Genomic DNA, 23544 nt, shown 5'->3' on the forward strand with positions numbered 1-23544 from the left:
GCGTCCGGCTTCCCGGCATACCCCGCGGCCGCTGAAGGTGAAGTGGTAGTCATGGCGCTCTCGGTGCCGGCTGCCTACCTGACCCACCAGCAGAAGGTGCTGCGGCTTTATAAGCGGGCGCTGCGCCACCTGGAGTCGTGGTGCATCCACAGGTGGGCGAGGGGGACCCAGGGCGCGGGGAGGTGACCCCGGGGACCGCCACAAAGGCTGAGAGGCTCTGGGGACCGAGCGGCTCAAGGACTTCTGGGACGGGGTGGGAAGGCGGCCCCTTGCCCCGTGGAGCCCTCCCCTAGACCCGGGTTCGAATGCAGGTTTCGTCGCCCACATCTGGGACACTTTGAAGACTTGTTTATCTGGCCCGGGCCTCAGTTTTCTAATCAGGAAAACGGACGCGGGACCCAGCGCAGAGGGTTGCATGACGATTAAGAGAAAGGAAGTGCCAAACATGGAAATGGTCATGCCTCCAGCGCTCACTAAATAATAGCTTCCTTCGTGACTTTCTCGTTCCTGGTACTGGCAGTAATCATAAATGCGTTATTTTCTTTAGTTCTCACAACTCTGGGTGTTAGGGATTATTTAGCCTTATTTTATACATGAGAAAATAAGAGGCTAAAATAAGAGGCAAGAGACTGACTTGCTCAAGGCCCAGCAGCTGGTTAAGTGGCCGAGCCAGGATTACAACTCAGGTGTCTTAACTCCAAAACATCATCATCACCCCTCCCATCAGCTTTTCTCTTTTTAGCTTCATTCAGTCCTTTTCATTAGCTTCACATCCCACCGAATTCTTTACCTCCCACATAATTCTCTACTTCTTTCCTCCCTCTGTCCATCTGGGACTAGTCTTAGAACACAGTCTTAAAACATATAGGTTTTCGTGATCTAGATGCAATGCATGGTGGGGTGACAACCCAAGATGTATGAATGCCAGGCCTCCGTGCCCTTAGCAGAATCCTAAAACCTAGTGTCAGGAGAAGGGCTTCTGAGAAAAACCTCTAAACAATGGGAAACTGAGTGCATCTGGAAGAGTTGTGGAGAGGATCCTGGAAGCCCAGATTGTATATTTGGGATTATTGTAAAGTCATTGACCTACTTCTCTTTGCTAGGCAGGAAGATGGCCAGGTTCAAGGCTGTAGGGTTAGTTACTTCCCTAATTCTTTTATTCATCTGAAAATTTGCAATTCAGGTTCTGTGGTGGTTGACAAAAGTTAATAAGGCTTCTTTCTCAGCTGTAGCAATTTATGGATTAATGAGGAAGATGGACATATAAACAAACAGATAACATACAGAATTATCTTTCATAAAGATGAAGGAAGTCAAGCCATCAGGCATTCAGGTATTGTTGAACTACATCTGAGAATATTAATATTGGAGGAAAGGATAAAAGTAGTTACTGTGACAACACTGACTCGTCATTTCTTTAAATCTCACTGACATCTTTTCTCAGTACTTGCCTGATTTTTTTCCTTCCATTTGCCCTCATAGTGCTATTTGTTCTGTGTGGGTCCATCCTAGGCCCTTGGTCATTGCTGTGTATACTTTGGGCAGCCTCATCTAACGCTGGGACTTGAGTTACCACCTATGCTCACTTGTCTGTAGAGCTGTATTTCCAGCTGTTTGCTAGATTACCTACAGTTCTCTAAAACTGAACGTATTTTTCTTTTCACTACCTCATTTTGATTCTCTTCCCAAATTCCCTGCCTCAGCCAATGGCATTACTAGTAATACAGTCACTCAGCTTTAAGTCTTAGCATTATTTTCAAGTACTCCCTACTTACCCCTCTGCCAACAACATACATACTTGTATGCCGTTGGACACTGATTTTTGTAAATTCTCTCCCCAGTGTAATAATGTTCGTAGCTTACGTTGGGCACCAAGGATGTACCAAGCACTGTCTGAAGTGTGCTGATATGTTTTAGCTTATCCAACCTTTAGGACAACCCTAAGATATAGATACTGTTATTAACTCTTTTATGGAGGAGGAACCCATGGCCTAAAGACTTTAAATAATTTACCCTAGGTTACACAGCTAGGAACTGCAGAGCTGAAACAGTCTTAAGCTATCTGACTCCATAGCCTACTCTTGTAACTTTGTAGTCTAAATGTTTTTCTCTTGTCACCATCCATCACTGTTGCCTGCTTCAAGCCCTTGTCATCTGTGGCCTGGATTATCAAAGCCCCATTACTACTGAGCCATAAAAAAGAATGAAATAATGCCACTTGCAGCAACATGGATGGACCTAGAGATTATATATTAAGTGAAGTAAGTCAAACGGAAAGATAAATATCACTTATATGTGGAATCTAAAATAAGGTACAAATGAACTTAATTACAAAACAGAAACAGACTCACAGACAAAGAAAAATTTATGGTTACCAAAGGGGAAATTGGGGGGAGGGATTAATTAGGAGTTTGGGATTAGCAGATACAGACTACTGTATATAAACTAAACAACAGGGTCCTACTGTATAGCACAGGGAACAATTATTTAATATCTTATGATAAACTATAATGAAAAAGTATATATATCTATGTATAACGGAATCACTTTGCTGTACACCAGAAACTAACACAACATTGTGAATCAACTACAATAAAAAATAAAAAAAAATTTTAAAGCCCCGTAAATGATCTCTGCCCATGGTTTCTTCTAGAACCTGACCAAAACTTGCCTAAGGTCAGGCAGCTAGTGTCAGTCAGAATTGAAACCCAGGTCTGTCTGATTTGAGCAACACTCTTTGCACCATGTATCAGTAATACGTGCCTTCTACATCTTTGTGTCTCCAGAATTTAGCACAGTGCCTAGCACAAGGTAGGAGGAAATGCAGTAAGTTGTCATTGAATGAATGTTGAATGAGCCTACAGAGGCGATAGAGGAGACAAGGGAAAGGGGTTAGGTTGTATTTATCAGTAATACAGTAGCTTTTTGTTGCTGGTGTTTGGGGTCTGTCAGGGAAGCCGTCGTAATGATGTGGCTGCTCCATTGACAGGGTCCAGGGAGGGGCTGGGAAGTCACGCTACTCACCTGAAAGGTGTTAGTGGAAGTACTGCCTCTTGTCAGACAGTGATACTGCCTAATTGAGTAGATACCATTTCTAATCTCCAAAATCATTTTGGTTTAAGGGACAAGTACCGGTACTTTGCTTGTTTGATGAGAGCTCGGTTTGATGAACATAAGGATGAAAAGGACATGGTGAAGGCCACCCAGCTGCTGAGGGAGGCAGAGGAAGAGTTCTGGCACTGTCAGCATCCTCAGCCATACATCTTCCCTGAGTCTCCTGGGGGTACCTCCTATGAGAGATACGAGTGTTACAAGGTAGGTGAGGACCACAGGTGTCTCAAATCCCGAACCTCAGCCTTGGAAACCACTTGCCCTTTTAGGGGCAGCTAGGACATTTCTTTCCTGACAGTTAGTGTCAGTTTTCTCTCTCCCAGATGCCATCACGACTTTTCTTTCCCAATTCAGTGCCAAGGTCTTGCAGTAAACTTTCTGGCAAAGCAAAGTGCTAAAGGAATTGGTAAATAACTCATTTTTGGACCTTAAAGTTAACCAATTTCAATTGGTGCTTAGTATTCTAAATGATATTTCCAAATAACATACAGCCACGCTGGATCTTTAGAGAACTCAGGTAGGGGAGGAATGATGCCAGTTCTCTTTGGACTGACCTTGCTGTTTTTCATCCCTAGGCTGTTTCACTCTAAGGCATTCTCCTTTGTCTCGGTCCTCTGCTGTTTTGCTTAGTGTCAGAAACAGTCTGATACTTGGAATGGTTATAAAAATGCACCTTGATTTTTGTCTTCTGTCTCTTGAGCAGGCCCTACCCTTGACATGTAAATGTGTCCTGTGGAATGACGCCGTGATTTCCTCTCCTGACAGGTTCCCGAGTGGTGCTTAGATAACTGGCATCCTTCCGAGAAGGCAATGTATCCTGATTACTTTGCCAAGAGAGAGCAGTGGAAGAAACTGCGGAGAGAAAGCTGGGAGCGAGAGGTGAATCTTGCCTGTGTTTTACCATGTAGTTTGGCCCACATGGTCAACACCTGGAAGGAGCTGAGGTTTGGTTCCCCACGTGCAGAGGTCCAGATTCCAGCTCCGACAGTTACTCTGGCCCCTTGCCTCTCAGATGTACTTTCTCTTTCAAGTGTGTTAAATGTAACATTTACAGCCATCTTAGAAATAGGTTAAAATGTGTTCCCTGGTCTTCTGGCTTTTCTGTTCTCTGATTTTGCTTCTTCCCTCCTTCCCCTCCATAGTCCTCTGCCTGACCTTGCTCTGCCCTACAGTCCCTTAACCTTCTCCACCAGCACCTTGGGTATTTTTCCACTCATGATGTCTGATTTATATTTTAAAAAAGTCAATCTTGCTGTAGTGTGAAAAATATATTGGAGAGGGCAAGTGGAGAATTGGCGAGACCAGTTTGGGGTTATTGCAGTAGATTAGTCCAAGGATTATGGCAACTAGCACTAGGGTGGATGCAGTGGATATGGAAGGAAGTAAATTCAGGATATTGTCTGCAGGGATGTGAAGAGGGATTGGATGGGGGGTGGGGGTGGTGGGTAGTGAAGGACAGGGAAAAATCAAGAATGATTTCCAGGTTTTAAACTTCAACATCTGGAGGATGGTTGTGGTGTTTATTGAGATAAGGAAGAGGGGGAAAAACAGATATCAAAGGGACAATCAAGTGTTCAGTTTTAAATGTTAAATTTACAAATGTTAAATTTGAGAATCCTGTGAGACATCAGGTGCAGGTGTCAGAGGGTAACTTTGGATGTACGAATCTGGAACTCAACTCAAAGGAGAGATTTGAGCTCAAAATAGAAATGTGGGAGTTATCAGTTGTTTTAAAAGCCACAGAATGAGGGTCACTTCTGGGTGCCCTCTCCCCCATAAAGGAAGTGGAGGGAAAGCCACAGAAATGTTTGAGATCCTTAGATCCAAGAGAAAGTGTTTCAGGAATGGCCGGGGGATTTCCCTGTCAGCCCAGTGGTTAAGACTCTGCACTTCCACTGCATGGGACATGGGTTCGATCCCTGGTGGGGGAACTAAGATCCCACATGCTGTGCCACATGGCCAAAAAAAAATAAACAAGAATGGCTGGGGCCAAGTCATCTTTGATTTGATGGAATAGAGTGAGTACTAGAAATAACATCCAAAGGTTTTGGCTACAGGAAGGGCATTAGTGGCCTTGATTAGAGCCATTTCTATCACACGAAGACTGATCAGAAGGTGAGGAAGAGTAAACAGGAGGGAGTGATGACTCTTGAGAAGATTTCCTGAGGAGAACGAAGAAATGGGGCAGTAACTGGAGGCTGGGGGATTACTTTCTTTTAAGATAAATGATGCGTATATGCTGATTAGATCTGGGGTGAGGGAGAAATTGGTAGTGCTGAAGAGAGGAAAGTTTTTGAGAAGAGGGGTGGGATCCCAAGCATGTGTGGGGGCCTTTGGAAGGAGAAGGGATTCTTCCTCCATTCTAATTGGACAAAAGATGTGTATAAATACATTTGGGTTAGAAGTTTTGATGATGGGGAAATGACAGACTTCGATGTGATGGCTTCTCTTTTTTAAGTGAAGTCAGGAAAAGCCAGGAAGTGGGCAAAGCATGTTTGGAGAATGTGGAAAAGGTGTGATAATTGTGGGCAGAGGATGAGCTTGCTGGAGAATAGTAGTAAGATTGCCATGTGGTGGTGAAGGCCCATGTGAAGTTGGGAATAATTAACATGTTGTGACACCAGTTTGTTCCAGTATTTTTTTTTCTTTTTAGCAATACTGAGCTGTATGGTTGCAGGTTTGAAGGTAGACGGTGTGGTTGTCCACTGTCAAGAGTGACGAGGAACTTATTTGAGAGGGAGTGATTGTCGTGATGGAATCTAGCTGGATAAAGGAGGGAAGTAGACAGAGAGGCTGCTGCAGAAAGAAGGGCAAGTGGGGTGTGAGGACCTGTGAACTGGCAGCATCTGTGAGTTTCAAGAACTATTTTCAAGGGGGCATTTAAGCAAATGAGCTGGAAGGGGACACTGGTTGGATAGTGGGTTACTTAAATTCATGATTTTGTGACCAAGGAGGGCAGTGTTTTCTAAGAAGTATGTCAGCATTTGGGAACTCAAGGCATATTGATTCATGGAGAGCAGCAGATTCATCCTGCAGGTGGTCACTGTGATAACCACTTCTCCCCAAAACATTCCTCCTTTACCAGTTCCGTCTCTTTGACATTATTAAACAGCACATGTGCTTGAGGCTCAGATTAGCCACAATCCAGAGTTGGTTTTTTTGGAGGAAGCTTCAAAAAATCATGGATCTGGAAAGTGGGTGTCTTAGGTCTCCTCCTCTATTAGGACAGTGATGGTCTTGGAGATCGCTGGAAAAGGGGTGGCTGGGCAGTGGGGGCAGAACTGAGCACACTTGTACCTGTGATTTCATGTTATTTCTTGTCCTCATTGCTATTTGGGGGGCTTTTAAATTAACATCCCTAATGTATTCAAATTGAAGCTTCTTAATAGTGCTTTTGGAGACCTCTTAGCTGAGACACAAAAATAAACATTTTTGGGGGGAAGAGGTGGGGGAACCATAACAAGGGGGAATTGGAATGGTAATTGTCAGGGTTTTGCTTAATGAGTAAGAGGTGGGGTAGGAGGGTTTGTTCTCAGCATTGCTGTTTTAAGAATGGGAAAACATTTAAGGAGAACAGCTTTTGTGTCCGAGTTAAAATGTGGGCATAAAGATAATGCAGTTATAGAGTCCCTCCCATCAAGCCTCTTAAGATAGCCTCATCCACCGGAGGGCAGAGAGTAGAAGCAAGAAGAACTACAATCCTGCAGCCTGTGGAACAAAAACCACATTTACAGAAAGATGACAAGATGAAAAGGCAGAGGGCTGTGTACCAGATGAAGGAACAAGATAAAACCCCAGAAAAACAACTAAATGAAGTGGAGATAGGCAGCCTTCCAGAAAAAGAATTCAGAATAATGATAGTGAAGATGATCCAGGACCTTGGAAAAACAATGGAGGCAAAGATCGAGAAGATGCAAGAAGTGTTTAACAATGACCTAGAAGAATTAAAGAACAAACAGAGATGAACAATACAATAACTGAAATGAAAACTACACTAGAAGGAATCAATAGCAGAATAATGGAGGCAGAAGAACGGATAAGGGACCTGGAAGACAAAATGGTGGGATTCAGTGCTGTGGAACAGAAGAAAGAAAGAAAGAATGAAAAGAAATGAAGACAGCCTAAGAGACCTCTGGGACAACATTAAATGCAACAACATTCGCATTATAGGGGTCCCAGAAGGAGAAGAGAGAGAGAAGGGACCAGAGAAAATATTTGAAGAGATTATAGTCGAAAACTTCCATACATGGAAAAGGAAATAGCCACCCAAGTCCAGGAAGTACAGCGAGTCCCATACAGGATAAACCCAAGGAGAAACACGCCAAGACACATAGTAATCAAATTGGCAAAAATTAAAGACAAAGAAAAATTATTGAAAGCAGCAAGGGAAAAACGAAAAATAACATACAAGGGAACTCCCATAAGGTTAACAGCTGATTTCTCAGCAGAAACTCTACAAGCCAGAAGGGAGTGGCATGATATACTTAAAGTGATGAAAGGGAAGAACCTACAACCAAGATTACTCTGCCCGGCAAGGCTCTCATTCAGATTCGAAGGAGAAATCAAAAGCTTTACAGACAAGCAAAAGCTAAGAGAATTCAGCACCACCAAACCAGCTCTACAACAAATGCCAAAGGAACTTCTGTTAAGTGGGAAACACAAGAGAAGAAAAGGATCTACAAAAACAAACCCCAAACAATTAAGAAAATGGTCATAGGAACATACATATCGATAATTACCTTAAACGTGAATGGATTAAATGCTCCAACCAAAAGACACAGGCTTGCTGAATGGATACAAAAACAAGACCCACATATATGCTGTCTACAAGAGATCCACTTCAGACCTAGGGACACATACAGACTGAAAGTGAAGGGATGGGAAAAGATATTCCATGCAAATGGAAATCAAAAGCTGGAGTGGCAATACTCATATCAGATAAAATAGACTTTAAAATAAAGAATGTTACAAGAGACAAGGACACTACATTAAAAAAAAAGATAATGCAGGTATATACAAACAACACTTTTCAGTAGTGAGGATCAGGGTGTGTCATGTGACACAGTAGAAACAATGCCGACACTTCCCTGTAGCAGAGAGATTGGACAGTCAGTTCAACTCCTTTTCTAATTGTTCCTTCCTTACCCCCCCTTCTAGGTTAAGCAGCTGCAGGAGGAAACCCCGCTTGGTGGTCCCAGAACTGAAGCTTTGCCCCCAGCCCGAAAGGAAGGTGATTTGCCCCCACTGTGGTGGCATGTTGTGACCAGGCCCCGGGAGCAGCCCATGTAGAGAAAGAGAGGAAGATGCCTCACCAGTCACGCTCGCAAGTGAAATAAGTTACAGGACATACACTTGCCCTAATAAAATAACTCCATATGGTTATGACTGACGTGTTCTTCTGAAGAGTAACATGATGCCAGGTGACTGGGCCACTGTCGTTTTCTTAGCAGTTGTGCATATAAAGAAAAGTACCTGAAACGTAGTCAGATGTATTCTGTTCTTCCCCATTAAGTCATATTGATAACACATGCAATCGAGGGAAAACTGCAGCAGAACCAGATACAAGGTTTACTCTGAAGATTTAGTTGAACAAACTTGAGTTGAAGGCTTAAACTAGCTATGGTGACTGGAGGGCATAAGAAGCCAAGAAGAGGCACGCCAGTACTGAGGACATAAGATACCTTTTCTGTTTTCTAGATTCCACTAATGGAATTTTAGCTCTGATTAAAGGACTACTCTAAGAAGCACGCATTCAGCAAATAAGCATGGAGTTCACGGGGCTCTCAGGAGTGGAGTTTGATGGCATCCAATGTAGATGACACTTTGGTGACACTTACTTTGGAGGCAGTTTTCCAACTTTGCTCCCTCTACCGTAGCTTGGATTGTCTGCAGACACAAAGGTAAGGGTAGCAGAACTCTAAATGTTTGAAGTTTCTTTTTTTAAGGGTAAAGCCATTTTTAAAGCTCAACCAAGCCCAGCTAGTTTTAGTTCTTGGTAACTCACTGTTCAGGCAACTAGTGTTCTTAAAATGCACAAAAATGATGTTGTCATCTTTCTAACTAAGCTCAATCTGAGTCTCAGTCCATTTTCTAACACTTCACTAAGACCTCCACCTGAATTTTAATAAGACTTGAAATGCAGGGCTTTTTTTTTTCTAGTGGTTCTTTATTTATAATGTAGGCTGAAGCAACTGATACAAGGTAAAAGGGAGACACGTTACACAATTGTTATTTATACAAGTTTAGAACAAAAAACTGCACAGGGAGAGGTCAACTCTCAGTACAAACTAGCAACTAAACCACAATAATTTACCTTTAGAAATGATTTCTTTATTTTTAGCTGTGACACTGCTTTTACAATATGCAAAAACACAAACAGAACTACCCAAGGCGTTTTGTCACATTCTTTCTACATTGAATTTGGCAACATTTTATATTAAATTTATTCAGATTATACTAACGTTTAAAAACTAAACAAGTGAAAAGCTGTACCAAGGTACAGTTACATCCATTTATTTGAAAGGTTTAAAATACCACTTTTATCTATCGTAATTACCTTGCAGTGATTTCTGCTTTTGCAAAAACCATCTCAAGCATCATATGCACAATGCATCAGCTACTTTTAGTCATCAAGATTGGTGGGCTAAACCACAGGCACTACTGTTGCTTATATTCTGTAAGTGGAGCTTGTTTTTCAAAGAAAAAAAGCTTAAACAATTTCTAATAATCATGCCTTTGCTTGAAAGCCGTAACATAAAATGTTTTTGAGCAATCACAGCAGTGTTAAATGTTAATATAGAGAACACTGACTATACAGGTACGTTTCTTTCACATCCAGTGCAGTTATGTATTAAAGCAAAAGATTATGTAATTGAAGATTGGAGCCAACAGAGATCTGCAGGACCCACCAGGCTCCTATTCCTTGAGAGGTTCGGTCCCAAACGAGCACTTTCAACTGACCCGAAGGGGCTGGCTTTTTTAAACACCATTGCATTCCTCAAACGTGGTCCCTTTAAATCTACACATCTCTGCTGGCTTTAGGGGATGGGCATTGTAACAAATTTAACTTTCACTTAGAAAAGACAGAAATCCATTCCAAAAAACACTGCCTAGAATACAAAAAAAAAGGGACAGTATGGTGGTCAGATTCCCAGTGACAGAAATAAATCCTCCTCTCTCCGATGTTTAGTGTGAAGCCAATTAACTGCCATTATTTAAAAGAAGATAAGAAAAACAAGCCTCCAGACTGGTAAACACATTGGCAAGTTGCCAGACTCCAAGCTGGTTACCCTTGTTAAATCCGCTCCAGTTTTTCCAAAATATTTGGGCTTTTCAACGCGCCCAGCCTGCTAGGCACAGTTAAGTAAAAGGCATTTGCTATATCTAAGAATTCCCTGCTATCAATCATTTTTAAATGTTTTCACATTTTTAAAACTGCCTTACCCTTCTGGATGTGTTTGGATTCAGTGAAAGTGGGTATAACTAACAGACAGGTAACTGAAGTGGGGGGTTCTATGTCTACCCGGTGGCGGCAGCATGCACGGGACTGGAGGTGGGTGCTGTGTGCGGTCAGGAGCGATCGTGGGAGAAAGGAAGTCCTTAAACACCCTGCAGAAACAAACACTGCAACCCAGTGTGGCTTATTCGGATGCATTTACCATGAAGCTACTAGAAATTCAACCTACGAGGCTACTGTTAAATGTAACAGGATCGGCTGTGTTGACAGTGTGCCCCTCCCGCGACCCTCCCCCCAGTCCCAACACAGCCTCTACCATTTCCAGAGTTCCCTCACTCCTAATGTTGCGCATCAGCTGACTCCCGCTTTCCTCATTCCAAATGTAGTATACTTGAATAAGGATTTTTACCCCTTACCCATTTTGTTTGTACATTACACTAACTTGAATTTGTGTCTAAGCCAGACTACTACAATGCATCTACAAAAGCTTGCAGGAAAGAAAAGAAAAGAAAAAAAGCTAAGTATAGTTATCCTTTTTTCTGAAATTACTACTTCGTGGTTCCCCTGCCCGACCTCCCCCCCTTATTATGCATTTAAAATTTTACAAAGACTTGTAAAAAATGGAATTTGGCACCTTCAGAAAAATCAAAAGGGAAACTTAAGATTAAAATGTGCAGAAAGAAAACTCAATATTTACAAATTAAAAGATCAAGGTTATGTCAGTTACATATGTTGCTTTTAATTCTTATCTAAAGGTGTCGAGTACTTTCAAAAGAGCTGTGTTCTGAGTTGCCTACAAAATCTTTTGTTTGATTACAGATTGGAATGGATCAAGACAAACTAGGTCTATTAATTAGACAGTTCGTTCCCCACTGGCAGCATTTCTTGTGAGCCTAAGAGAGCCTAAGTGAAGCGCGGGGCTGAGCGGTCGTTTGTCGTGGTCTTCTTCAGTTTCACGCCCCTGCGGATGGCGTTCAGCATGTCTTCTCCTTGCGGGGCATCCCTTGGGCTCAGGTCTGCAGGGTCACTCTCTGGAATCTGGCCTGGGGAGGCAGTGGCACTTGGGGGATCCCTTTCCTGGTCTTCGGCCTCGCTTTCTGGAATTGCTTGTCTGTGCTCCTCGGGGATGCTCGGCTTCGGGCCTGGAAGAGGAGGGTTGACGGAGGCTTGGCCGCTCCACATTGAGGAGGGCATGCTGGTGCCACCCTGGGGGCCCTCACCCACGGACGGCGACTCGGGGCTGTGCTCACCCCGCTCCTCGGGCCCATCTGGAGGGGCTGACAACACCCCAGGGAGGTCTGGGACGGTAGGGGTCTTGACAGGGATCACAGGTGTTTTGATGGGGATGGGACCAGCTCCTATGGTCCCCCGGCGGACAGAAGGCTTGGTAGAAGGGGTCCGTCGGATGGTTGCAACCCCTGGGGTGACCATAGCAGGTCCGAGGGTGGTGGGGAGGCCAGCAGTTGAGGCTGGGCGCTTCGCTTGGAACATCCGTCGGTAGGACTGGCTGATGTCGCTGTTTCTCGGAATGGTGGAGGATTTGTCGAACTCCTGCTGATCTGCCTCCTGGTCACCACTTACAGAGAAATAATCGTAATCTGAAACTGATCATAGGATCCGATTAGAAATCGCCGAGGCAGTGGCTGTGCTCTTTGATTCTTTTGTGTTGGGCGGACAAAGGGCCCCAGAGGCCAGGTACTTCACCCGCAATCTCATCCCAAGCCTTCCGGGGTTTCCGGGCCAGGCTTAGCAGCCCTCACCATCTAAGAACTCCCTGACAGGGACCGTCGTTTCGTTCACCAAGGGAACGCTCAGCACCAAGAGCAGCGCTGGACACAGCAGGCCCGCACTCAAACACCGCTGAGCGGTGAAGAATGCAAAACCGCCAGGCCGCAGCGAGGCTACCTCTGAGCACCTTTGGGAGGAATAAAGGGGGTGGCAAGAGGAAATAACCTCTACAAGCCCTCCAGCCCGGAATTTGACTTGAGAGACAAGCCCCACACAGACCATCACAGACCTCACTACCTCCCTCATGATCAACTCGTTAGGCGAGGGCTAGAAAAGCAATGGAGCTACTGGTAACGAGTCTCCGAAAACAAGGCAGAGACAGGTTCCATCGGTGAGGGGTGCTCACTTTCTCTCCAAAAATGGGGTCACGTGGGAGGGGGAAGCATACAGACTGAACATCATAGAGCTCGTTTCTGAAGAGCAGCACTCTGACGTTCGGGTAAGTTCTGTGTGGTGGGGTGAAGCTGTGTGCTGTATGAGGGGGTGGTCAGCAGCATCCCTGGCCATCTACCAGATGCCAGCAGCACGCCCTCCAGTTGTGACCATTAAAAATGTCTCTAGCCGTTGCCAAATGTCCCCTGGGCAGCAAAGTGGCCCTCCACCGAGACCCACTGTCCTAGAGACTTGGACTGAAGGACTGCTGACAGGCTTGGTCAGCTCTCATAGATCTTTCCTAGCGGCTGGCCTGCCATCTTGCTGGCTTGTGTGTGTGTGTGTGCTGGGGAGGGCGGTGAGGGAGGCAAGTTCATAGAGAATTTGGCTGGAGTTTGGGCTTCAGACTCCTGACAGACCTTCGACTCAAACTCCAGCTCTGCTGCTTATTGTGTGAACTTGGGCCTCAGTCTCCATGTATGTAAAATGGGGATAAACAGACTTGTGACATAAACGATTGTGAAGAATTAATGGGAAAATAAAGGAAGTGCTTGGTACAAAGTGCCAAACACAAATGATGTTATCATTAACAGCATCTGTCTGCCTTCAAATTGGGACATCCCTGTAACCCTGATGGTGAGAAACCAAGTTGTGAAATCTGGCCACTTTGCTGCATGGCAGTGAACCGACAACTACAGACGAGCCCTCCAGAGCATTCCAAGATGCTCTACTGTGGCTGGACGGACTCTCGCACGTCTGCCTCCTCCCAGCGGGGAGGGCCCCCTTCCTCACCTGGCACTGCTCAGGAAGCCCGGCTGGAAAGCTCAGGCTCTCCTACCTTGGGAGGGGATGGTGTCCTCAGAGCAGCAGGGGGTGGTGGTCTGGGTGCTGTAGCCGCTGGAGCACTGAAGCGAGTCCCGGCTGCTCCTCTGGGTGTCAAGCTGGAGGCCCCGAGACAGGGCCAGGGCCAGTTCCTCACAAGCCTCCATCTCCTCTCCAGGCTGCAGGTGGGAGGAGAGAGACAGATGAGCCACCGGGGCCGCGAGTTCCCTGTCTGATACCCCCAGCCTTTCTGCACTCCTCGTCCAGTGGGGGCCTCAACAGGACTCCTATTCTGCTCCCGTGACCACCACTGTCTGTGGGCCCAGGGGGCCGCCAACTTGCTTGGACCCTACCCAGGCTCTAGAAAGTTCTAGAGTCTAATTCCCATACAAGACCTTCCCTTGGGGCCTTCTAAACGCTGTAACAGGGAGTAGGAGAAAGGGGCTCAGATCCCTCCAGTTGCTGGCCAGCACGTGCCCCCGCCAGGTCTCGAGGGGCCCAGCCAGCTGTAGAGAACAAGAGCGTCACCCTGGCGGCGGCCGACACGGTCATGCTCCGCGGCCTCTGAGCCTCCTCGGCAGCGGTGGGCGTGCCTCCCGCTGCGACGGGGCCTCCACCGCTGGGATCTGGCTCTCGCTTGTCTTTGCGGCGCTGAAGGGTGTTCACCAGAGGCTGATCGTAAGGTCCTGGCTTGGCCCAGTCCTAAGTGGAACAAGTGTGGTCAGGTGCCAGGGCCTCTGCCTCCACCGGGAGGCCACAGAAGCCTCCAGACAGCTGCCCGCCCACAGAAGGTAGCTGGCCCCCTCGGGGGAAGCTCAGGCTGGGACAGGCCAGCAGCCCCTCCTCTGCCCTCACCCGGCACTAGAAGAAGGGAGCAGAAAATCCTCTGGGGGTCCCTTGGGTACCTGCCCTTTCCTCACATCCGCCCAAAGACTGAAAACCCGCAACAAGGGGGCAGGTAGCCTGAGGGACACTCTTAGTTACAGCCATCAAACAACTGACCAACTGCCTATGGTGTCTGAAGGCACCGGCCAGTGGAGAGCACATCCCCAGGGACCAGGCCCTCCCTTCCCATGTCTGGGGCCCCCTGCTGGGGCCTAGCAGCTCAAATGACCTCACTCGCCTGGAGTGGCCACCAGGGGGCGCTAAAGGTACTTCAGCCACTCTCCCTGAGGCTGAACCTCACTTCTGGGAAACTGCCCCAAAGGGCGCTTCAGGATGTACTCTCTGAGGTCCTCACAGAGGAAGGGAAGGCCCCTGGGCCAGAAGAAAGATTCTGAGGGGTCCGCACCACTTGTGAGGGAGGCAGTCAAGGCCTGCTCGAGATGGCGGGCCGCCTAGGGGCCTACTATTCAAGTTAGGGACCTCCTCTCCAAATAAAGGTAGAACATCCTCCTGGCATCAATCAGACTTTTCGTTTTTATATTAAAGCAAACATGTTTTAAGACTAAAAATAAAGTCTGCAGGTACTTTAAGATAAAACATAATAAGCCAAACCGTATTTTGGGGCATGGTTCTGTTACCATGGCCCAGTAAGGGTTTAAGGGAACAGTCTGGGGAACATGGCCGAGGAGGAGAGTCCCTCCCTGGTAACAGTGACACCCTCAGGAAACCCCCAGGAGGGCAGAACTTGGACTTACAACTTGGGAGCGACTTCCCTGCAATGCCGCATCTGGGTCTACTGGGGTCTAACAGGGGTTAACTGGTGTCTCCTAAAGGGAGCTCCTCCAATCTCAGCTCCGTGTGGACATACCCGTCTCAGCGCTGCCTGCTGCTTTCCGGTTCTCCCCAGTGGGAATTTACTTAGGGAGGAGGTGTTATGGGGAAGAAGGCAGAGTGTGAGAGGAAAGGGGTGGGGTGGGGTGGGGTGAGAATCGTGGGGCAGCAGGGGGGTGAGCACAGAGGCAATGAGGGACGGGGGAGAGGGCAAGAGGAGGGCGGAGAGACACAAACCTTCCAGCTAGGGATCTGAGATGACGGGAACATGCCGGGCCCAATGGTGTAATAATGAGCGTAGTCTGGAAGGTGGACAGAGGTGGCCCGAGGGAGCAGGCGGGAGGCGGGCAGGCAATGAGGGAAAAGGCTCGCCCCTACGGGCCCCACGTGGGGCTCGCTTGATAAACTATAGTGAGAAAACCCGTTAGACAACTGGAAACAAACAAAAAAAGGGAGGAAAAAAGGAAAAAAAAATTAATATAAGAGGATGAGTGTGGAGATACAAGATGGCATTGACATTCAAGGGATGGGGGAGATCTGAATATCTGCAAATAAAACAAACATCAGGGCTCTGCCACTCATGGATGGTCCAGGATGCGAGAGAAAAGCGCTAGCTACGGTGCAAACAATGCCTGCATATTTGACACCAAGTATTCAGTTGGGGAAATATTTTATCTACATTTTAGAATAGTTTGGAAATGATCCGTGTCCCTAATGTGTGGTGCTCTCAATGGTTTTCGATTATTTCACTAATAATTTCACAGTGACGGTGATTCGCTCATCTCATTGTGCAAATTTTAAAATTCAAAAGCGTCAACTGAAAGCTGTTCATTCCAGGTTTCCAAAATCATCACTGTTCAGGAGATTCCAAATCAGGGTGAAGGGTGGGGTGATGGCAACTATAAGGCAGGAAAGCACACAGCCTCTGACGCAGTGAAGTGTCACATCCAAGGGCACGGTGAAGAGGAGGCCATGGTGGGTGGGGTGCAGGGGAGGGGAAGGGGGGAAGACGGATGGCCATCCATGTCCTGGGAAGAAGCCTTCACACCTCCGAGTTCCCCATACCCCTTTCTCTCCCTCTGGACGACCGCAGGGTCATTGCTCAGGGCCAGGCACCCATTCTGGAAAAAGCCCTCAGTCCTGTCCCTCCCTCTGGCCCCAAGAGGGGCCACGCTTGGTGGAGATTTTGAGTTTCCAGGTTCCTGCGGCTGTGCGGGGAGCAGCTGGCAGGGGATGGGGGAGAGGCTGGGACCCCAGCCGGTCACCTTCTCTGTGGACGCCCAGGCGCCCATGGTGGAGCCTGAGCTGACTGAGGTAGGCGAGCTGCACTCGCTCACGGACTGGCAGGTTTCCGAGGCTTCAGAGGAGGCCGAGCTGGACGAGTTCTGCAGCCGGGGAGGGGCCACACACCACCGAAAAAGGACGGTCATAAAAAATAAAAAGATGGGGGGGGGCAGGAGGGGAGAAGGGCACGCACGGAGAGACAGACATGCATACAGAAGAGAGAAGGATGAGAGAAGCAGAGGGTTAGGGTTACTTTTTCCCCCAAAGCTGCACCAACACAGAGGCCTCCAAGCCCTGGAAAGGAAGCATGAGACCCAGCGAGCCCCAGACCTGCCGGACTGCAAGGCCCCCAGAACCCCACCATCTGTGTGTGTGCCTGGTTCAGGGGAGTGTGGTCAAGGCGCTGGACTCCCTGTGTTCTCTAGGGCCTTTCTTCCTGTGCCATAGGCCCAGGGCCCAAGGGATGCCATGACTTTTACATCTCTCAGGTGTCCAGGCGTTACTGCAAGAGGACTGACCCCCAACTTGGGTTTTTGCTCCATGTCTGCCTAGAATGGCCCTAATTCCTGGACTCACTTCCTTCATCCCATGCAACCTCTGGATGTGGGTGGCTTCCAGCTATGAAGTTGCATCTTCACAAGACATGATTTTAGGTCTCTCTGCCTGGGGAGTGATTCTGAGGTTTGAGGCAGTGAATCCCAGTGGTTAGGGCAATGTTTCCAGTGGCCGCATAGGGAGAAATGAAGCACCCTGGCGACCTCTGGGACATCACGGAAAGGAGGTCTGGCTTGCGAAAACATCTCTTCAGCCTGATTTTATTAACCATCCAGTCCCTGCCAGTCTCCCGGTGTCGGCCAGGGAAACCGCTCCCAGCTCCTAACCTTCAGCAGAGGCAGAGACTGCCTGTTAGCTCACCACTACATCGTGACATTCTGGTCCTGTCCTGGCATGTGGCAGGTGTTTAAAAGTGCTGAATGGATGAGTGACAATGACCATATCTCTTCCATGTAACTGGGTCCCCCAGGATAGTGCTTTGGGCCCACCCAGGTATCTGCTTTAAGTTTTCTTCACTGTTAACTGCAATCTCATCCCATTTGTATAAGGAAGTCTGCGTCTTCTCTACTATTTCCCTGGAAGTGTCCCTGTATTCACTGGCAAGGAAGCCAGATCCGTGTTTCTGTCCACCCCTTTCACCCGCCAAAGAAATGTTCCTACAAAAGGACAGATCCTTAGCCTCCCATCCTGCAAGAGCAAGGAACTGAAAAGGCATTCCACAATGCATGCAGCTCCGAGGAGCCCAAGCAAGGCCAGGCCCCGTGGTGGAGGTTCTGGCCACTTCCCCAGCTCGGTGTCTGGTTAGCCATCCAGGATCTGAAGTCTGAAGGTTCAGATTGAAGTCTTTTTTCTGCCACTTCCCAGTCAAGGAACCATGGACTTAATCTCTCTAAACCTCAAATTTTTTTTTCATCTTTAGAATAGGGATTAATAATATCTATCAGATGAAGATTAAATGAGATACGGTGTGTGTACACCTCTGTATATAGTGCTTAATCAACTATAAATAAAAATCAGTTATCACTGTAATTTACCAGGACTATTTATTTTGGTTCCTGTAACTCAAATGTGTTCAATTTGAAAAAAGAACCAGTAAATCACCCCAGGACTGCAGGTTCGTATTTTCTTTTGACTTCTACTCATTTTTTTCCTGAAGAACTCCTTGCCTTGATGGAGTGAACGGTTCTAGGCAGGAGCCTAGCTGCACACGTGGTCCATGACTCCTGGGCACACATGGCATAATTTGAAAAGAGCAGAGTGGAGGAAAACGGGAGAATTCTGAACACATCCTGCCACGTGGCATCCACTTGCATCCGTGTACCTGAGGGATCGCCCCCTTTCAGACGTTTGCTTCCTTCCTCCCACCCAAATTAAGGTAACACTACTTCCTCCAGGAGACTGTACCTACCCTCTGGCCTGTGTGATGTGTACAATTTCCTTAAATTTCCCCTCTGCCTTAGAAGCAGCTGTAATGGCTTTTTTAAAAAGCAGAATTCTCAATTAAATTTTGCAGTATCCCTGAGTTTATTAAAACTACCCTGGAGTTGCTAGTCAAGCATAGCTTGGGTACCGGCTTTCAGATTTCAGTAAATCCCAACAAGCTGCCTTCCGCTTCCCTCGACATTACTGGAGACAGAAAGCCCGCTTCATTCAGCCTGATCCACACACGCACAGCAAGGCTGGAACACACAGCTTCTTTTTTTTAGAAAGCAGTGTCAGTGCACAATACTTTGTTAATGTGTCAGTTGTTAAAAACACACACAGAATGACGCTGCACATTAGAAAAGCCTTTGAGGAACCGCAAATCCCTGCTCCCCCTCTGACCACTCTCACTCTCCGCTTGCAAGACATGCAGGTGCTGTTTAGCGCCACACATAGTGGGGACGGACAGGGGACAGGTGGTGACCCCTCAGAGACTGAGCCAAAGCACCCCAAGCACATCAGGACTTAAAGCTGCAGCTCTGGCTCCAAGCGTTTCCATTCAAAATTGAGTGTCGACCCCAGGAAGACAGAGAGAGGCCACAGTCCCTGGGGACGGCTGTAAAATGCCAAAAGGAGCACCGGGCTGAGCAGCTCTGGGTTCACCGATGTCAGCCATGTCAGGCGAGTGACCTAGGCTCCCCAAACACCTCAGATGCTTCTTCTACGTAGAGTGCTCCCCAGAACACTCTGCCAGGGGCACCTTATGGCCAGGGCGGTGCAGAAAGGGTGCTGGACCAGTTGCCAGAAACCCTGGTTCCAGATCCTCAACCTGCAGGTCACATAACTGTGCGACTCGGGCAAATTGCGTTACATCTCTGAGCCTCCATTTCCACACAAAACAGGGGTAACAACACTCTGCGTGGCTGTTGGCAGGACTACACAGTTAACACAGGCGGAAGCTCCTAGGATGGTGCCTGGCACACAGGAGATATCTGGTGACTGTCAGGCAAACTGGATACCTGGATGAACAAGACAAGCACGTGACCTTCTGAATCCCAAGGAGCTTGAACCAAAGGCTGTGGTCAGCCTCAAAATGTCCACGACGGGCTCGGAGCCACCGCTCCCCAGCGGATGGTGCTGACAGGCACCCTGGAGGTTCACGTTTCCCAGTGTCTACAGGTCAGGTCGTGCTGCTTATTAATCTAGAGGCCAACCCACTGGCACAAAAAGAGGACAGAGGGGAGCAGGTGAAGGGTGTTCCGATGCCCAGCTCCTGCCTTCTGCTCTGGCTGGACCCACGGGGCTGGGCGCCTAGCGCCATCTAACCCAGCTGTGGTCAGAGACTCAACACCTCCCCTGCTCCCAGGAGCAAGGTGCCAACAGCACTACCTGCATGGGCTCTGAAGATGCTTTCTCATTCTCAACACAAATTGATAAAACGAAGCTGAGAGTGCCAGGGCAGGTCTCCAAGGCACTGTTCAGTGACAGAAGCTCCACCCCCATTGGCAAATGCCCATTAATTACTACATCACGCTAAGCGGGGCACTTACAGGGACACCAGGGAGTGGCCAAACCTCTTTGAGTCTGTGTACATGTGAAAACTCCCCAAATCAATGCAGTGACTCAACCATCACCAGCATAATGATCGTAAGCTTCAACCCCCCACTTACGGTATCTCTCCCTTTAGGAGAGCAGCTCCTCTAGAGATGAGAAATTAAACCAGAGGTTTCCCGTCAGAAGACAGGGGTCTGTCCAAGCCCAGGTCCCTCTCTGGTTCCAGCCACTGAGGGTGGTCCAGACCCCAGGTGCTGCGGCTGCTCCAGGAGCCAAGGACCCTTACCTGGTTGGGGGCCTCCGGCGGCATGGGGGATGGCGACTTGGACTGGAAGGCGTCCTGGGAGATGAACCCTGAGTCATGGGAGGACACGCTGGACAGCCTCACAGGCGCCTGCTGGGCCAGGCTGGAGCCGCGGTAGCGGTAGTGGGAGCTGGGCGAGTGCGAGTGGGAGCCGTGGGAACCGCTGGACCGCGAGTCGCTGCTGTTGACACTGTTCAGGCTACTGCGGGGGCAGCGGGGGAAGGGGGACAGACGACACGGGACGACAGGGGAGAACATCATGCAATCAGCCCCCGGCCCCAAGAAGCAGTGCAAACGGCGAGCCATGTTTTCTAAACACCCAATCATTAAGCTAGTAAACAAAAGTGTTTTCCTGTGAGCAAGGGGTGGGGGGGACACCAGCCACAGAGACTCAGTTCTCCGACGGCACAACGAGGCGTCCTTAGGATGGAGGCCCGTGATTCTAAAGCTCTGCTCTGTCACCTGCCACCAAAGCCAGGGGACCCGATGTCCGCGGCACGAAAAGGGCTCATCTCATCTGCTCGCAACCACTGTGACCCTGAAGCCAAAACCGCTAAGGCTTCAGCATGACCCGGTTGGAACACCCAAGCGTCTCCTTTCGATGGACCATCTGGGTCCAGGAAACCAAAGTCAACCCGGCCAACCATCGCTCGGCACCCAGAGACTCCTCAAGGAGTCCCCCGTACAGAGTATCAGCAAATCGACTCTCTTTGTGTCCATGTGTTTTACATTTTATTTACAAAGTTGGTGCTTTAATAAATGGCTTGACCCTGAACACAGGTGTTTCTCTGTTAAAATACCTGTGGGCCCGGCAAACAGAACACCAGGCAAGAGGCAGGCAGCTTTCAGGGACTAAAGGTCATCAATCTAAGCTGTTTGCTTCCAGGATGCAACAGTAAACAGGATTTCAGAAAATGACACATGCCCTCTGGTGTTCTGTCTGCGTTCCATTTCCAGTCGTAAGAGACAGGTCCTACACTCTGTCTAATCACTCAGATTACGAAACCCAGAAAACTGGACAAAGTCTTGTGGTCCAAACAAGCAGAGATGACATACAAGAGCAGCTGGAGAAGCATCAGAAGGCGTGAAATAAACAACCCAGCCTGGGATTAGGATGTTTGTGGTTTCTGCTCCTAAACCCGCAAGAGATTCTTGTCAAATTTTGCAAACTCGGACAGCTAATAAGGTAGTCTAGGGCTGCGTGACTGTTCTATACCAGAATTACTTGTTCCAACAGATATAGTGCAGTGTGCTGGAGGGAAATCACTGGGGACATTTGCCAGGGGTAATTATCATGATTTTTTGCTTTTCCCCCTGTCAGCCAGAGGAGGGCACTTGGACACTGACAACAAAGCTCATTGCAATTCCACTGCAGCAAGCTCAGAACTGGTGGTGTCCACGTGACATGATTTTCTATTGAAACTAAAACTGTAGAAAGAAAAGATACTTATGCAGCTTTGTTTTACACTAATCGAGATAGAGTTTTCTTGGTTACCAAACAAAAAACGTCCTCAGTAAAAAACGTAAGTAGATGTGTCATACACACGAACACACACGCAGCGCACAAAGGATGACAAGAAACCAACCTCTTCAGGTTGCTGAACGTCAGGATGAGCATCTTAAGTCTGAACTTCCTGCTCCGTGTACACTGCACAAGCTCAAATATGAAATGAAACACACGCACACATGTGCAGAGAGAGATTACCAGACACAGATTCGGCAGATCTATCCTGCTCTTTGCTCTCAACGCTAATTCACAGGAAGTGGGAATTCGTTTGGCTTTGAAAAGTCAAAGAAAAAGATGAGCAGGTGAAGTGTACCAAGAAAGGAATGATGCACGAGGATGTTTCCACCCTCACGGGAAGAGAATAAACTTGGCGGTCAGCAAGCCAAGAATGGTGCTCAACAGAAAACTGCCAGGAAACGGCGTTGCCAATGGCAGAACTATTCCAATGGATTCTCACTGTGAGTCACTAGGTAACACTAGTGCTTCACAGAGCAGTGATGGGAGTGGTGGGAGTGGTTAACAGATCAAGAATTCTATTTACTTTATGAAGCCCTGAGACCAAAACTGGGGGGCAAATGAGGGCATGAGCCACTGTTACTGCCTTCACTTGTTCTGGCGACAGCAAGATGAGTCTGCACAAGAATCAACCTCTGTTTGCCCTTTTTTTAGCCCATGTGCTTCTTCCTCTGCTAAACAGGAAGATCCAATGCGAATTCGTAAGATGGGAAAATCCGTACAACTACACTGAGTGAGAAAGCTGTGGCCACTGGTCTAAGACCTGATGGGATTTTCCTTATGACCCGAAACTAATCCAGAGACTGAAGAGTGAGACCAAAATCATGATGGGATCCTTTCACCTGATCACCATTTCCTGTTTCAAATGAGCCATTTTAGAGCTCAAGACTGACTCTAATGCTCACATTAGCATAAAGAAAAATGCTGTGTCCCTAAAGCAGTGGCCCAGCCCGGCCTCACTTACCTGCAGACACTTGATTTGCGGGACATGGTGGTGCTGGGGGAAGAGGGTGGAGTCTGGTACGACCAACTGTAATCAGAACCTTTCAAGTCCAAAATCACCTAAGGGGACAGAGCCAGGAGGGTAAGCAAGGTGTTGAGAAGCGAAACATTATCTGTCCAATCTTAACAGCCATCATAACGTCGAAATTCTGCCATCATGGAGGAGTGGGGATCAAAGAAAAACATGTTGTTAAGATCTTTTTTTAATTAAAGAATCATAGTACCAATTCATCAACATCACAATCCTTTTTCTAAGACAAGCAAAAATATAATTAATGCGAAGAGGGGAGGAAAACCACGACATATCCGTCAAAAAAGAAAGAGAAAGATTTACAGTTAGTTACATTAACGATTTATAAGAGCCACTTACACCCAAGGTTAGAATTTGTAGGGTTTTTGCTTTACACCACCACATAGACAATAATGGTTTCAGGATGTGTTGATCTTATTACATCTTAGCTACCTGATATTCAGTGGTCAATTGTGCCCTGTTTGACCCTTAAAACCTGACAGAATCAAGAGAAACCAATTCTTTCACAATTACTTCTACATCTGTCTCCCTCACTTGACAAAGAGCTGTTTGAGTATAAGGTCTACCTTCCATTCATACAGTAGGTGCTCAATAAATGTCTACTT

At 47.5% G+C, this 23544-nt stretch overlaps 2 protein-coding genes across 9 annotated transcripts in view; one reads left to right on the forward strand and one right to left on the reverse strand.

The window, feature by feature from the left end:
- Positions 1 to 3: 3 nt before the first annotated feature.
- On the forward strand, positions 4 to 8493 carry NDUFB9 (NADH:ubiquinone oxidoreductase subunit B9). Its single transcript, XM_059995178.1, has 4 exons — positions 4 to 152; positions 3123 to 3315; positions 3877 to 3990; positions 8269 to 8493. Exons 1-4 carry the CDS (start codon positions 52 to 54, stop codon positions 8398 to 8400), a joined length of 540 nt encoding a protein of 179 aa, XP_059851161.1. The 5' UTR covers positions 4 to 51; the 3' UTR covers positions 8401 to 8493.
- A 91-nt stretch (positions 8494 to 8584) lies between these two features.
- Positions 8585 to 23544, reverse strand: part of MTSS1 (MTSS I-BAR domain containing 1) — a 165165-nt gene continuing 150205 nt past the window's right edge. For 5 of the 8 annotated variants that reach the window (XM_059995171.1, XM_059995170.1, XM_059995172.1 and 2 more), the window contains 6 exons: positions 22871 to 22968; positions 20367 to 20586; positions 15503 to 15697; positions 14078 to 14251; positions 13566 to 13728; positions 8585 to 12171 (listed from right to left, as the gene is read on the reverse strand). In XM_059995171.1, the coding sequence (XP_059851154.1) occupies positions 11471 to 12171; positions 13566 to 13728; positions 14078 to 14251; positions 15503 to 15697; positions 20367 to 20586; positions 22871 to 22968 (1551 nt within the window). In that variant the 3' untranslated portion in view covers positions 8585 to 11470. Of the gene's footprint in view, positions 12172 to 13565; positions 13729 to 14077; positions 14252 to 15502; positions 15698 to 16530; positions 16651 to 20366; positions 20587 to 22870; positions 22969 to 23544 lie in introns of all 8 variants that reach the window. The other 3 variants (XM_059995173.1, XM_059995174.1, XM_059995177.1) reach the window with 2 other exon arrangements.

The sequence above is a fragment of the Delphinus delphis genome, chromosome 17, assembly GCF_949987515.2.
Source record: "Delphinus delphis chromosome 17, mDelDel1.2, whole genome shotgun sequence".
NCBI lineage: Eukaryota > Metazoa > Chordata > Mammalia > Artiodactyla > Delphinidae > Delphinus > Delphinus delphis.